General features: G+C 45.3%; 1 protein-coding gene across 1 annotated transcript; it reads right to left on the bottom strand.

Moving 5' to 3' along the window:
- Positions 1 to 1,328: 1,328 nt before the first annotated feature.
- On the bottom strand, positions 1,329 to 6,760 carry hps6 (HPS6 biogenesis of lysosomal organelles complex 2 subunit 3). Its single transcript, XM_071904005.2, has one exon. The coding sequence runs from the start codon at positions 6,470 to 6,472 to the stop codon at positions 3,665 to 3,667; it is 2,808 nt and encodes a 935-aa protein (XP_071760106.2). The 5' UTR covers positions 6,473 to 6,760; the 3' UTR covers positions 1,329 to 3,664.
- Positions 6,761 to 15,357: the final 8,597 nt, after the last annotated feature.

Below are 15,357 nucleotides of genomic sequence, written 5' to 3' on the forward strand. Positions count from 1 at the left end.
TTGCTTGTTGGGACAGAGCAGCAGATAAGGCCGGCCAACATCCTTTAGACTGATTATTGTTTACAGGATGCCGTCTAGAAATAGAACAGGTGAATCAATGGCATTACAACACCAGTTTGTCTCAGAACCTTGTAATACGAGAGGCTGGACACAGAGCAACCAACTCAGCAGCAACAAAGAGTGTGTCTGTGAGAGAGAATGAGAGTAGGAGTGACAGAGAGAGAGAGAGAGAGAGAGAGAGAGAGAGAGATTGGTTGAGAATATGGGGGGTGGTCAGGTTAGGTATCAGGATGGAATTTGACCCTGATGACAGTTTCTGCAGGCCACTGCAGTTTTCGTGCCCTTTGGGAGGACTGTGTCTCTTCTGCTATCACCTTCTGCCTCTGACACTGATGATATAGGAATACCTGCCCCCCTCTTTCCACTTTTACATTTAATTACAGCTCAGTTCCACCCCTGTGATTATACCCTCACATCCTCATGGGGAACCTGCCGGTTTGCTGTGAGAACCAGGTGCACGCACACACACACACACACACACACACACACACACACACACACACACACACACACACACAGTGTCCTGGTCCTCTGGTCCAGTTAATAAAGTTGGCATCCCATTGCCTGTGGCCATGTCAGTTAAGAGGAGGCCTCTGATGCAGAAGCTTGGGTAAAGACTGAACATTCCTCTTACGGCCCTAACCAACACACAGCAACACAGCACAACAGCCACTATTCTCCTGTGCATTTACACACTCAAATCCTCTCAATAGTTCACATACACACATACACACGAGACTGCAGCTGTAAGTGGATTTGCCCGTGGAGGGGATACGGTGAGATCCAAGTTAAAACTCAGCAATGGGGGCAGTGGATCATATGTTATGAATGGAGACTTGACAAGACTGCCAACTTGTGCCCATAGATCAGTGGAGTGCTCTTCATTTTGCAAGTCAGACTTACTGGAAAAAATTGAATAAACTTAGCTATACTGCCTGTGACATTTCAATTGTGTACAACTGAATAGTGTGTGATGCGTCAGCTAGATCTGTTGTTGTACAGTTGCAGCAATGGAGTATGCTGACAGAACCAAACAAACCAGAACTACAGCAATTCATGGGAAGAGAAGCTTGGTAGGCATGTGAAAATGACACATTTCATAGTGCCATAAAGGGAGCTGGCAGACAGTAGTTTCTGCATCTGATGATCATACTGTTGGCCTACTACAGTGTGCTGCAAGCTGTAAACAGTGTAAAACAGTGCCATTGATTGAGACCATGCAGAAGTTTTTACCTTCAGTTTAATAACATGAGTTCATTCATAAATACTTATATATGTTTTTCAAATACCGCAAAAGGAAAGCATCACCAAAAACTCCACAAAGCCACTTAGATGGGACGCTTTGTCAGGCAGATATAGGAAGAATTCCACTTGTTGACAAAAATCAGAAGCAAAGTTTAAGGCAAACTAACATTTAACAGTTGAACAGCCTCGCCCCCAGGCCTGTTGGCCTGTTTGGGGAAGTCAGGGAGTTCCCGGTGATTGTCAGTTGGATTGAAACATGTCTAGTGCCCACTGCAACTTGTGGCTCTGTACTGCTTGCAGTCTCACTGTCAAGGCCACTGTCATGCTTGTTCAAGTATACCAACTTGGAACGCAACTATTAATAAGTCAACGGAGGCAATTGGACCAGAGTAAACACCAAGCAGTAAGCTACATATTGAAATTACAATGGTAAAAAAAAAACAGAAAACACTGGCTGTAGAGGACTAGAGCTGTTCCCCATATGGTAAACTGGTTACAATAAAATACTGTACTCTACAACAGAGAGAATAGATTCTCTAGCCCCCGCCACCAGTTCCTCCTCCAGAGTAATGGGTGAGTCAAGCTGAGGAGACACAGCAGAAATGTGACACTGCTCTGTAAATGAGGAGCAGCACAGTGAAAGGCACTCTGATTGTTCTGCGGCATTTTGGAGTCTGATTGTGACTGTACGCTGTAGAGACTTCACAGGGTTTTTTTTTAGTCTGTGACCCAAAGCTGCATAGTCTAGGTTATTCTTTATACTTTTAAGTAATCTTCAAAAAAAAAAATCTGTTACAAAATAAATACCATTTTGTTTTGGAGGTGGTCCACAGTTCAGTACAAAAAACAACACAAATATTTTAGTTTGATTAACATCTGCAGTGTAGACTACTGAAACAGAAACAATTAACATAGGCATCAAAGAGTAAGATTTACAAGTAGGCACTTAAACATTACAGCTCTTAATGTACATAGCAATTAATCAGAACAAGTTAACATTCATTTCAACACATATGTCACAAGTACGGTACAAACAATACTGACTGGGTGGGGCAGAAGTGCAAATGAAGTTTCAGAGCATGGAAAACGCTAGCAGGGGGAAGACAGAGGGCCTAACATCTCTAATAACATTACCCTCACTGGATCCATGAAGGAAGAGATGACCTTATGCTAGGTGCGTGTGTGTGTGTGTGTGAGTGTGTGTGTGCATGTGGGTGTCACGAAGCGCCTTGCCCCACCCACACTAGGGGCCTAACAGAATTACCTTCAAAATTCAATTTAAAGTAGAACTGTGAGTCACTTTTACTGGGTATTCTAGTTGGAATGTCCTGTGGGTTGGACTATGAACGAGCAGAGTGGACAAGATGGAGTCAGGAGAGACATAAAAAGTGAGATGCAGAAGCTGGACAGGCGGACTATTTAGGGTCTGGTTTACAGACGTTATAAAGACTATTATGTTATGATTGAACCGCGGAGACCAGGTTAATGTTTGAGCTTAACAGCTGACTAACATTAGGAAGAATAGAAAACCAGAAGTCAGTGAAGTAACCTTGGCAAACCGTGGCTGTAGAAATACCTCACACAAACATTACAGAAAGGCCAGTGTTCCTGGTAACAGTCAATACAATAGATTGCCCATTGCATGAACATCTGAAGCGCTTTGACATGATCAGCTGGCTAGAACTAGTGAAAGGCAGCAATGTTTGGCTACAGTTAGCAGACATCAACTACTTTTATGGCTATGATGAAGAATATTCTGCACACAGATACTAAAAACCCCAAAAATGGGAGTTAGTGGGTATTGTATTGAAGTATAGAGCAGTTTAACACTATACTGTGTGTCAATACAATATACTACTATCTATCAATGGCCTTTGGATAAAGGCTGAGTCTATTCAATGCAGGTCAATGCAATAACATTCTTATCCATGTGCATGCGACACCATTTTAGGCTTAAGAGTTAAATAACATCGCAGATATATACACATTAAGACTTAAAATGAATATCAAGAGGAGTATTTACAAAGGTAAGATCTTCAGTAGTCATTTCCTAAATTCTAGTAGTCATACTTCATCTGAGATTACAGATTATTTCCAGAAATGGTACCACAAATATCACAAATAACTGCATTATACTGATATTGTTATCTGCAATATACTGATATTGTTCTGTTTTGATTTGATTGTCATCTTTGTTTACGCAAACTAAACACACACTGCTTCACCGGCACAGTTAGGTCGGATTATGTGTGGAATGTTTTATGAGACCGTTTTTGCTCTACATCAATGCGTTATGTGTTACTGATTCTATTTTAGGTGTGTTTGTATGTGTGTGTGTTTTTTTACATGTGCATGTGAGTCAGACCGGGTTAGCAGGTAGTGCCATCCTGGCCCCTCGGACAGCTGTGTGTGTGCAGGGCTGCTGGTCAGGTGTGTCTGTCAGAGCAGCCGTGGTGATGTCACTGTCCAGAGCCGAGTCCGTGGCGGGCTCAGCGACGGCCCGAGGCTGCTCCGTAGGCTGGCGAGGGGGTGCGGGAGGGGGGAAGGATGGGGACTGGAGGATGTCCGCGTAGCGCTGGCTGGGCTTGGTCTCCCTCTGAAGAACCTTACTCAGCAGCGGCTTCAACAGGCCGATGGTCAACTGGCTGCTCTGGGGCTCCGCAAAGGGAGCGGTGGACGAGGAGGTGGCGGCGGACACAGAGAGGGAGGAGGAGGGAGGGGGGTTAGGGGAGGGGATGTTTTTCAGCACCAGGTTGAGGATGGCGGTGACGGTGAGGTCCTCGGGGCACAGGGCCCACAGCAGGTCCAAGTAGGGGTCCAGGTCTCGGTGCTGGGCCACCTCGCACAGCAGAGTGGTGAAGATCTCCTTGTTGAGCAGCGGACTCTGCTTGCAGAACCTCTGGGCCACCTGGGTGACCCGCTCCCACTGCCGCATGCCCATGAGGATCCTCAGGGCCTGGAGAATGGCGTTGGGCCGCCCGCTGACCAGCAGCAGCTCCACCTCCAGGTCCTGGTTCTGGTCTCGGTCCGCTTCCAGGCTGGACAGGACGGCCAGAGCTCGTTTGTAGAGGGGCAAGCTGCTCTCCCCGCTCTCCCCTCCTCTCCCGCCAGAGTAGCTCCAGGAGGAGGAGGCCAGACTCAGGCCCAGGCTGGCCGAGCCCTGCTGCTGCTGGGCGAGCTCTAGGAACTTGGGCAACCAGCCAGGCTGGAAATGAAACAGAGAGTGGCAGAGGAGCTCAAACACAGGCAGGGCTAGATTAGCAGCTGGGAATGTAGAGCTGGTGGGCTTGGGGTTAAAGTTGGCCTTAGGATTGGCTTTGAGGCTAAGCTTGTGTTTTGGCTCGCCGTTGGTACAGGGGAGGTTGGCCGGGGTGCTGGGGGTCTGAGCGGGACTAAGGACCGTCTTCCACACCTCTGGTGGAGCCCTGCTAGACAGAGAGCCCTCCCCATTGCAGCGCAGCTGGAGGGCCGCCTGTGCAGCCCTCCACGCCTGGCAGGGGAAGATGCTGAAGATGGAGTTGAGGTAGAGCAGAGCCTCTCTGTCCAGCTCAGAGGACAGCAGCCTAGCCACTTCCTGCTGAACTAGACTCTCACACAACACCTCCACCTCTTTAACACCTCCCCTCACTAAACTCCCCTTCACCTCTTCCAGAGAGACCAGAGCCTTCAGCTCAGCCTCTAGAGACCCCAGCAGCTTGTCCTGTCCTGCCACACATCCACCGCCTCCCTGGGACAGCTCAGCTCCCTTCTGCCTACCCCCTGCACTGAGGTAGTTCCTGAGGATGGAGGCTAGAGAGATGGGAGCCTGGAACCTGCCTCCTTCTTTCAGTAAATCCACAGTGAGCTGGGTGCTGCTCAGGCTCCTCTGCTGGTAGTATTTGCAGGCTTCCTCAAAGACCGCCTCCACCAGGAAGGCTCCAGGGCGGATGCTCTCCACTGTGCCACGAAGAGAGGGCCTCAGCTTAGAGTTGGGGTCACAGCCTTTGGTGTCCGTCCCCTGGCGTAGCACCACAAACAGCCCCGTTTCTGAGAGCAGGTGAGGAGTCTGTCTCTCGGCCCTGTTCACATACAACAAGCCCTTTCTCTTCAGAGAGATCTTCTCCAGCTCCCTGCCGCACTTCAAGTCAATCAGATACAGGGTCTGCCCTACTGTCAGCACCAGAGTGTCCTGGTATATGTGGAGGCTGTTGCGTGTCCCACAGTTCACTGAGCAGTTGTCTGCCAGTTTGTACACCTGTCGCAGCGTCCCATCCCGCTGCAGCAGACTCACCCAGCCTGTGCTGAGCAGAAGCAGCAGGCCTCCGCCAGCTGCAGGAGAGACGCCGTGGATCTCAGGCGGTTCGAGGGCTGATAAATATCCTAGACAGTCTGTTACCAACCTCTTAAAGTCGGATTCTTTAACTGAGGGAGAGTCCTTTTTTAGGAGGGCGCTCTTACACGTGCTGCTGACCCTGAAGGTGTCGTGTTGAGGGGACCAGGACAGGAAGAATTTGGAGATGCTCAACAGGGGTTTGTCCTTTGCGTCAGGCAGCAGATAGACGTATTCACCTGAGCTGATTACAGTGTAGCGGGGGTTGTTGTGGAGGGCGATCTTCACCCCTCCCAAACTGACAGCCCCCTCCTCCACCTCAAAGTCACGTTTGCAAATACAGTATCTCAAGTTATTCCTGGTGGCGCTGAGGACAGAGGAGCTTTCCGATGGCGGTCTCTCCTCACACCAGATGATAAGGTTGGAGCAAGTAGAGACAGACACCACTCTGGCCCGGGGGCTATTGCACAAATCTGAACTCTGCAGGAGATGCCAGCCCGCTTTGCACTCCTGGAATTTCCAAAACTCAGCTTTTCCATTCTCATATACCACTGCCAGTGTAGCAACAGCCGTGTTTCTGCTGTTGTTGTTATGGTCCAAATACACAATATCCACTATCGGCACGGTTCGTGTGAAGCCCAAATCCAGACGCTTGTGGTTCTGGACGATCTGGGCTCTTTCATATTTGTCAAAAGTCACAAGACTGACTTTAGGTTTGCGGAGAATGACATGGAGGTGACGTCCGTCCGGACTCAGTCGCACATCTGACAGACTAGTTTGTTTCAGGGTCTCACTCAGTTCTTTACCACAAGTGTAGTCTCCGAAATCCGTCACTTGCTCCAACATTAGTCGTGCCATGGCTCCGTATTTCGTCTGGGAGACAGTTAATACGGTGTATTAACTAGCCCGCTAGCTTGTGGCACACAAATCTGAACTCGGACTCCGGAGAGGCTAACTGAACGGCATCCCGTTAGTTCCTGGGAGAGACTTCATCCCTTTACCGTCCATGTTGGCGGATACATCCTCCGACACCCTTCGACTCCGATACTCCCATGGCTGTAGATGACCAGGTCGCTAAACAGCTAGCTGACAGCAACCGTAAATAAGTTATAATTCTAAATCTAGAAAGGCACTTTGGTCATTCCGATGCTGTGCTAGCACTCCCCCCTGGCATCACGGGATTGCTAATTTCCGGATACCGAGGGTATTTTGCATAAAAGGAGGGGCACGAGCGAAGAAGGAGAGCAAAGATTCTGTACAGGCAAAGAGAAAAGTAACTGCCGCTGTCGGTTCGTCTTCGGTTACACAAAATTAGTAGACGAACAAAGATAACTTTAAAAGAAAGTAAATGGTCATTTTCAACTTAACAACTTAACAGTGGAAATGTCCGGCAATAGGGTAAACCACCTCCAACTGCTTTTTTGTCTTGTAGGCTACTGAATCTAAAACAAATTAAATGGACTTTTCAAACTTGGTTTTAAAGAAGCTGTTTGGCTGAACTACTGTTGCTCCAACAGAAACCCTCTCAAAAATAGAACTATAGTAATGATATAATACATTTTAGAGAATTTAAAAATAGGCCTACCACAGCAAAAATATCATGCGGATATCATAGGGTCAACTCACTAATGAGAGCTACAGATACATAAGTCTACTCTAGTCTATAGAGTATTATAGGAATATTACAGTGATTTTTCAATACTGTTAGCTTAAAGGTATGTTGCTACAGTGGTGGGGAGTAGGCTATGTTGTTCAACTAGTAGTTTAACTATATTCTGCAGTTGATTAGTGTCAGTTTAAGTAAATTAATTTCACTCCTTGAGGCACACAGACACTTCTTGATAGTCAAGCTGCAAAGGGGGATTGAGATTAAAGAGCATTTTCCTATAAGAATCAATACATTTTTACATTGTTTTATTTGCAGTCCCATGTGTGATGGATCCACAGGAGCAGAGCAAAGAAAATGTGCAGAGACTTTCTGGATTGCCGTGGCAATGTTAGTGGAAACCTCTGCTGCCACTTAGCTGAAATCATTTTGTAAGTGCAGTAGATGTGGTGACAGCAGTATTTAGACAAGCAGAGGTGGGGAGCTCTGCTCATTTCCCAGTCTGCTTTGACAGCCTACTTGAAGCTAACTCATACAATGTAGCTATGGAAACCACTTTTACTTCTTCGCAGATCTAGAGGCAAGAATCTGTAGAAACTGGCAAGAATGGTAAGAAACTGTTCCAGTACATCCTTGTTCATTTTGGCATTCTCCTTTGTGCCAAGAGGATGTGAGGAGGGAGGCTGCTCAATGACAACCTTGGCTGGCTGTGTAGCCTGGCTGGTACCAACCTCAGAGAATGACTCACTTAAACAACTTTAGAAAAAATGTGCCATCCTGCTTCATATCACAGATGCAGAAGCTTGGTGGGAGTCTCAGAGACCAACTAACAGAACAGTAAGAGGTAAAAAATAAAGAAATTAAATGTTTTCTCTCAGAGGTAAACAACAGTTATTACAAAAGGAGTGATTGGCTCAGCGAGGACTTGTGTAAGTGAATTCCTGTCTGCTGTGAAAGCCTGTTGCAGAAGCCCCTCCACACAGTGAAGCTGTGCTGGTAGATGTAGAGACAGGAGGATCCTCAGATGCAGAGGAGGGAGTTTGTGGTTTGACCTGATCCTGTACTGCTGTGGTATCACACTTGTTAGCAACCTCTGTGGCCAGCTAACACCACGTAGCTGTGGAAACCAGCTCCCTCTCGTCAGCCTTGGAAGCTGCTGGATTCGCCTTTGCAAGTGCATATGTGGTTGAAAGAGGATTTGCTAAGGTATATTTATTGTTGGCAACATTTGAAGCTAGCTTACTCCTACCGGCTCGGGAGGCTGCAGATTACATTTCCTTTCCCTCACAGGGAAAAGCTGCAGAATCACATTCAGACCAGAACCACTGCCAGCTGCTGTGTGTGATTTTCCCTTTCCTCCAGTGACTTTGTGGAATCTTCCTTGGTTTGTCCACATGTCTTTTTGTCTGTATAGATGCTCCTCCAGGATATTTCCAGAAATGTCCTTGGTTGTAATCTTTATGATAATGTGCTCCATAGAAGCAGCTTATCAGCAAGTGTCAAAAGTCACATTGGGCATTCTGTCCTCTGATGTAAACCCATATATAGGAGCATCAAAGACTCACATTGGTGACTTTAGTGTCAGAAGTTGATTGAATGAGACCACTGAGGACACTGTTGAGGATAAGCTTGATGCCGACCTTTTTGTAACATTGATTTGCGAGGGAATACCGACTTCTCTGTTGGTTTGGACTGCAGGAAAAACACAGGACTGACAAGTTAACCAACAACTTCTAGTCATCATTATAATATATATGGTGACTGAGAAAGTAGTCTTTCTGTTAAAGAGTAGTTTGAACTGAATCTTAATCTCCTTTTGAAGTTCACTTGTGTAGTTTAGACATGTGGATGTCACTGAATTATGTTTTAAAAAGTAATTCAAGTTTTTTCAAACAGCTTTGTCTCTCAGGAATGTCTAGTCAGAATGTAATTATCATCACTGGCTGTATATTATATATGGTCTGCCTGGTACATATACATGTAGAGACATAGTCTATAAATATTTTATGACACGTCATTTAACCACGAGTCAGGATGCAAGCTTGTGATACCAATAACATAATCAAATCATGGAGAAGCTGTTGGATAAAGCCTCGTTGTCTGTGTCTCTCTACCTCATTATAGTCAATTTCCAGTGGATATCCATGGCACAAGCCTTACAACTGTCGACACGTTGTTGTTGCATGTGCTCCTTTACATTTTGATCAATAGAAAACAAAATTCTTTAGGTTCCAGGACCAATTCACTTACACATTTTTCTCTCTTTTCCAGTTCTGCTCTGATCTGATTGCTGGATGGGTGAAAGCAAGTCCTCAACACATCGGATTTGCATCTTGATCTGTCTGTAAGTTCTGACAACTGACATCCAGGAGGAGGCAGTATTGAGCTTTATCTGAGTTCCTCACTCAATGGATGTAGGAGATTTGAAATATCAACATACAAATGAAAAGATCAATGAAAAGATCTGAAAAGTGCTGGCTTGGTAGAGAGAAATATAGATCATGTTCTCCCTTATCTTCTGTTCCTTTCCCTGTTATCCTGATAGCATGGATCAGATGAATCTTACTCCCTAGCATTACACAACATTTTACAATTTTCCACATTTTTCAATGAAGATCATATCACTATACATTTATTTTTAATCATAATCAAAAATTTCTATTCCCTAAATACAGGGATCTATTGTTTTGGGCATTTTGACATATACACAATTTTGAAATATTAGTCACAGTACAGTACACTATGTGTGTTTGATTATGTCTGACTTGATCACACTGGAAATCTGTTATTGTCTCAGTGATGTGTGTAACTGGAAGTTTTAGGCCTCCCTCTCCTCCACCTTGGCCCACCTTTACGCAGAGCGACTGGCCATAAAGCTCTAGCATCACTGCTGGTCTCACTCAGAGCAGCCTCAGTCCATCCATTAAATCTCATAATGGCTCTTCTTAAATGGGTTTTATCTTGTTAAAGCTTTTATTTATGGGAGAGTGGATTGAGAACACATGCTCACGCTTCACATTCACACCCATCCACACTCACTTTCCCCACCCACATTTTCCCTGTCTGGGGATTTGGTCCAGTGATCTTCTGGGTCACAAGCCTGCTTTCCTAACCTGCAGGCTTCACCGCTTCACCTTGCTGTCAGACACAGCCTCTGGGTTGGTCGGAAGTCATGTGACCTTTGGAGGAAGAGAGAAAAGGAGAGAAATTTGGTTGTTTGGCACATGCTGATGATCTGGACACTGGATCACCTGGATCCAACAAATGAACACTGGCATGACCAAATATTGTACTTGCTGTGTTTTTTTTTTACTTTTCTTTTTTTGATGACCCAACCAGCTAAACTATAACTTGAATGAGTTTCGTCAGATGAATGTGTTGGTTTCTTACTGGTGAGCCAAGGCTGGAGCCCTATGCATCAATACTTGTATTTTTGTCCCATAAAGAGCCTTGAGCGGCAGGGAGGCTTCACCCCTAGCCGGACTCATTCATATTGGTGTGTGTGCACATGTTTTATGTCCTATCATGTCCCTTTGTTACTGCTGATGAAGTATATGGATGCAGTACGTTATTCAAACAACAGATCCAAGCCTCACAGCCTCCAGACAGGCTTGTCTTGGACCGAAAACACCCTCTATTAGAGAGTGTGTTTAGTCTGCTGGGCCTCTAGACAGGAAGATAAAGTGCTTGTCTGGAGACTGGAGGGGTTGGAGGCGAGGGAGATTTCCCTTTTGAGTTATATGGCGCAGGAAAGAAAACCAAGCAACGGCAACACAATTTTGCTGCACAGGGTGAAGAAGACGGGTCGCGTATCTTGATCTGGACACAGTTAAAGAACGGTGTGTGCATGTGTGAAAGTGTGTGAGTGCGTGTGTGTGTGTGAAACTGATCGACCAAGAGACCATCTGTTTGGGGCTTGAGTGAGATGCTGCTTGAGTGAGATGCTGTTGTATTGGTATCCTGATCCACGCTGTGTCAAATGAAAGTTAAGCGTCGTCTTGCGGCTGACTGTCAGCCTACTCGAGTCCTCTTGAGAGTAGGCAGATATTACTGTCAGTTTGTTCTCGCTGCTGTAAAGCTGTCATGTGTGCGGCCGCTCCCTCTTGCCGTATCTCTCTCTCTGCTTCTCTAGCGACTTCACTGGAGCGTTTTGTATTGGGCTTCAAGGGTCTTTTCGTTGTCTTCCCCTCCATCCTTCTTGACGCAAAGGGATTGTGAGAGCTGGACTCATCCATCACTTTGTCTCACGCCTATCTTGTACAGTCATATCAGAGCAGGGGCAAACTAGAATAAAAAGAAACAGACCTAGAGGAAAGGGGAGGAGAGGAAAGGAGGAATGATGGCTAGAGAATCCCATGAATAACGAGGATGTTCAATACTACGGACATTATAGTCACTATTTATGATTAAGAGTCTCATCAGGGATGGGAGATATATAATTTTTTCATCTGTTTCGCTCTGAGTGGTATATTGCTTTTTAACAAAATACAGTTACATTATGCAATTTTCTGTATGTGTGTGTGAGAGAGAATGTGACGGAGAAATGGAGAGAGACAGATAAAACAGCATTTGCCAAGAAATGGAGCAAACAAAAGGGTATTGGTAGAGTTTTAATAAAATTTGAAAGCGCTTGATGAAATTGGAAAATCTCGAAATTTAATAAATATGCTAAACTTCAGAGATTTATATGTGTGTGTGTGCATATATAGGCCGATGTGTGTGTGTGTGTGGTTGTGCGTGAGTGAGAGAGATGTTCATGATCAGGATTGTTGTAATGGTTCTAATTGCTTAGAAGTGAAGTCTTTTCCCCTCTAGGACTTCATTTCTGAGGCGGATTGAGTCTTTTGAACAGTAAATATTGTTGAGTGAGATTAGATTTTAACACCCAAGTACAGATTTCAGCAGCATCTCTGCAATATTGACTGCTTAATGAATTTGTACTAGCACATGGAGTGGTAACTCATGACAGACTGTTGGTCCCAGAGTGGGAACAGCGAGGAGAGACAGAGAGCGGTTAGCAATTCATTAGAAAGACAAACAGAGTTGGAGACAAATGAAATACAGCTGACTCTATCTTCATTTCTACCATGAGATGACTGGGCAGTAACAAGGGTTTTCCCATCTGAGATGTTAACAGCCCTTTGGGAGATTTTCAAGGCCATGTTTTTTGGAATGATGAAGAAAATTGTTGAAAAAAAGATGTTTATGCACTGGTGAATAGAAAAATGACTTGTCTCGTTGTGGAATGAGAATGTCTAAGAAGTACCGAAATCCTTGAAATGAAATTGGGGAATTTCTAGTGTTTCTCAAATGAAGCGTGCCCAAACAAGAGGTCGCAGCAGTGGTGAAACGTCTGTGGCATTGTCATTCTGATGGGTGCGCTCGTAACGGACACCCTGCTTCATTGGCTGAATAGGTTAGCAGGTCATTTACCATTGGCTGTCCCTCTACATTTAGCAGCAACGCTTATCGCAATGATCCATACCCCGACTCGGAGCATAAATAGCATCAGCTCTCACATCACGCTATTAATCGGATTCATGGCCCTTGGCACATCACTGGATGCGCTCATGTTGTGGGAGCCTCTCTTGCTTGTGTCTCCTATCTCTCTCCATCTCTCTCATTCTCCTCCTCATTCTTTCTCCCTCTAAAACACACATACACACATATACACACACATACACTGAGCTGTAGTTCCACGTGCAACCACAGATTGGCAGTGTGTCCATCGGCAGTGATGGTGCTGTAGTTGAAGTTGATGATGTGAGGACAAAGGAAGCCCATGCTGGCCCACTAAACTATTAAAGTGTAAGCACAGGGTTTAGAGTATATGTAGTCTACCATCAGATCCTCCCTCCCTCTGTGACTGTGACAGCCAGCCGATGACACAACCTCATCTCCTCCTTGTGTTTTATAGCTATGGGAACAGGTGTGAGTCACGGTGCTCGCTGTACCTCCGGGTGTTAACAAAATACGTGAGTCTTGCTGGAGCAAGAGATCAAAGAACAGGATTTAGCCTCAGCTTCCTCCCTGATTTCCTGTTCATTTCACCTCGCTGCCTTTTCATTAATCAGCCTGAAATTGTATCAAGGTTTTCCCTCCATCTCTACTATTTATGCGCTCTCTCTTTCAGCCTCTCTCTCTGCGCTTGTCTCTCCTTCTGTTTCCGTATCTCTGTCTCTGTCCCAGTATCGCGTATAATCGCAGTTGAGATAAACCCTCCGCTGCAATTTCTCCTTTTCGGCTCTGAAAACATCCGCCTCGCCTCGGTAACATGGAACAGTCAAACCGGTATCAGTGCAGCCTTTGATCATGGAGTGCATCCTCTCCCCTGCCTTGGCCTAATTTAACTGGTTCTGTATCCACAGCACCTTGATGTTGTCACTTAAAAGGCCTCCTCCTTGGCTGCATTCTCAGTTGGATTTGACAGGAGCTCAGCATGATCAGATGCTCTAAATACAAGTGGTGTGTGTGCATGTGTTTGTGTATGTGCAGGTGTGTGTGTGTTTGTGAGTGAAAGGCGTGCATGTGCTGAGCATGTTGCCGGTGGTTTCCATTTAAGTTTGCCCCATATTCCGCTTGCGTGAAATCAGTCGCTGTGGAATGCAACTAACCTGTCTAAAGTGCTTCTTGTGATGCTCGCCATCAGTCCGCACGCCGCGTGATGAGGACCTGAGACGATGAGCTGTAAAATTGTTATGTCTCGCCACGTCATTGGAACTCAGTGGCATTTGTGATTGTCTGCGTGTGGTTCCAGCAATTGCCTTTATGTGCCCGTAATCTTTTATAGGCGGTAATGATGGCTTAGATAGAGGTGCATTAACAGCAACATCTGTTTCCCTCGCTCTCTGCGCACACACAGGCGCGTATATGCAGACATACACTCCCTCCCTCCCTCTTGCTCTCTCTCTTGTTAATTGAACAGTGTTTTCTGCTGTATGGATATGCTTGCATATGGCACAAACCGTTTTTTTCCCCTGATACAGCAAGCAAACAGACAAAGTTAGACGGTTGGTGTTATATGCTTGGTGACAGCTTATTATAAATGCCAACAGTCAGCTACCATCAGCTGCGGCACATCAGAAACAACATGTAAATGAGGCAGACACTAATGCAGGTGGTTTCCTGGTATACTCTCCTAGCTTTCTCTTATTAGTTGTTGCAAATCCTGACATTAGAGTCAGAGGAATCAGAAACTTCAGGGGCAGTTGAGTGTTAGTGAGAAAATGATCTCTCCGAAAATGATGAGTTTGAGGATTCTCTCAGTATCCTGAAAAGGCAATCGCATTTTATTCAAAGCGTCAAAGCATTTCTTTTAAATGTCCTCCCCACTATGTGTTTTTTGCAGTCGTGAGAGACTGTGGACAGGCATCTTGGGTGAGTGGCAGCACCCCAATAATCCCTGTGACCAGCCCGCGTGTGAAAATCTGTTGAGATAGGGAGTGCTGCCAGTACAATTTTCTGTCGTCTCACTGGAAGGATTGTTATTATTTGTCATTCCAGCCTCCTCATCTGACCGCCCCACATCTGGTGTCTGCTTTTTTTAAAATTTGGCTCAGAGAATGGCATTTCGCTTGGCCAACGTGGGCTTAGGGAATATTTGGGGGTAGAGCAGGCGCTGGCTGCTCGTGCTGAGCTCACACTCATCCCTCAGACCTCCGAAGAGGAAGGACAAATAGAGAATTTAAAAAGTTAACTTTGTCTACGCTGCCTGAAGTATTTTTTTTTTTTGGTGGGAAATGTGCAATTTGACATGCATATTTCATGATCTGCGTGTGCTGCTGAAAGGTTCAACATCTCCATGTGAGGCTTTTAAAATGAGTGTGTGGGAGGGTGGGGGTTTCTCATTAATATCTAACCAAAATTTAACCTCAGCAATACAGCAGTTTTGTCATTGCATTCAGAGGATGATTTGCTCAAATTTCACAGCAGGAATGGTATGCTGATGAAATCTCTCAAATTTCTCTCAAAGCAATAGTTGCCCATGTGATGCATTTAATCATTTGTGCTAGCAAATTGACCCCTCTTGATTATTATTTTTTTATTATTTTTTTTTAAATTAAATGCTCTGTTGTGCCCATGCCGTTTGAGTCCTTCAGTATTTTCAAATTATAATGGATGCGAAAATCCCATTGTA

This window comes from Centroberyx gerrardi, chromosome 15 (genome assembly GCF_048128805.1).
Source record: "Centroberyx gerrardi isolate f3 chromosome 15, fCenGer3.hap1.cur.20231027, whole genome shotgun sequence".
NCBI classification, from domain to species: domain Eukaryota; kingdom Metazoa; phylum Chordata; class Actinopteri; order Beryciformes; family Berycidae; genus Centroberyx; species Centroberyx gerrardi.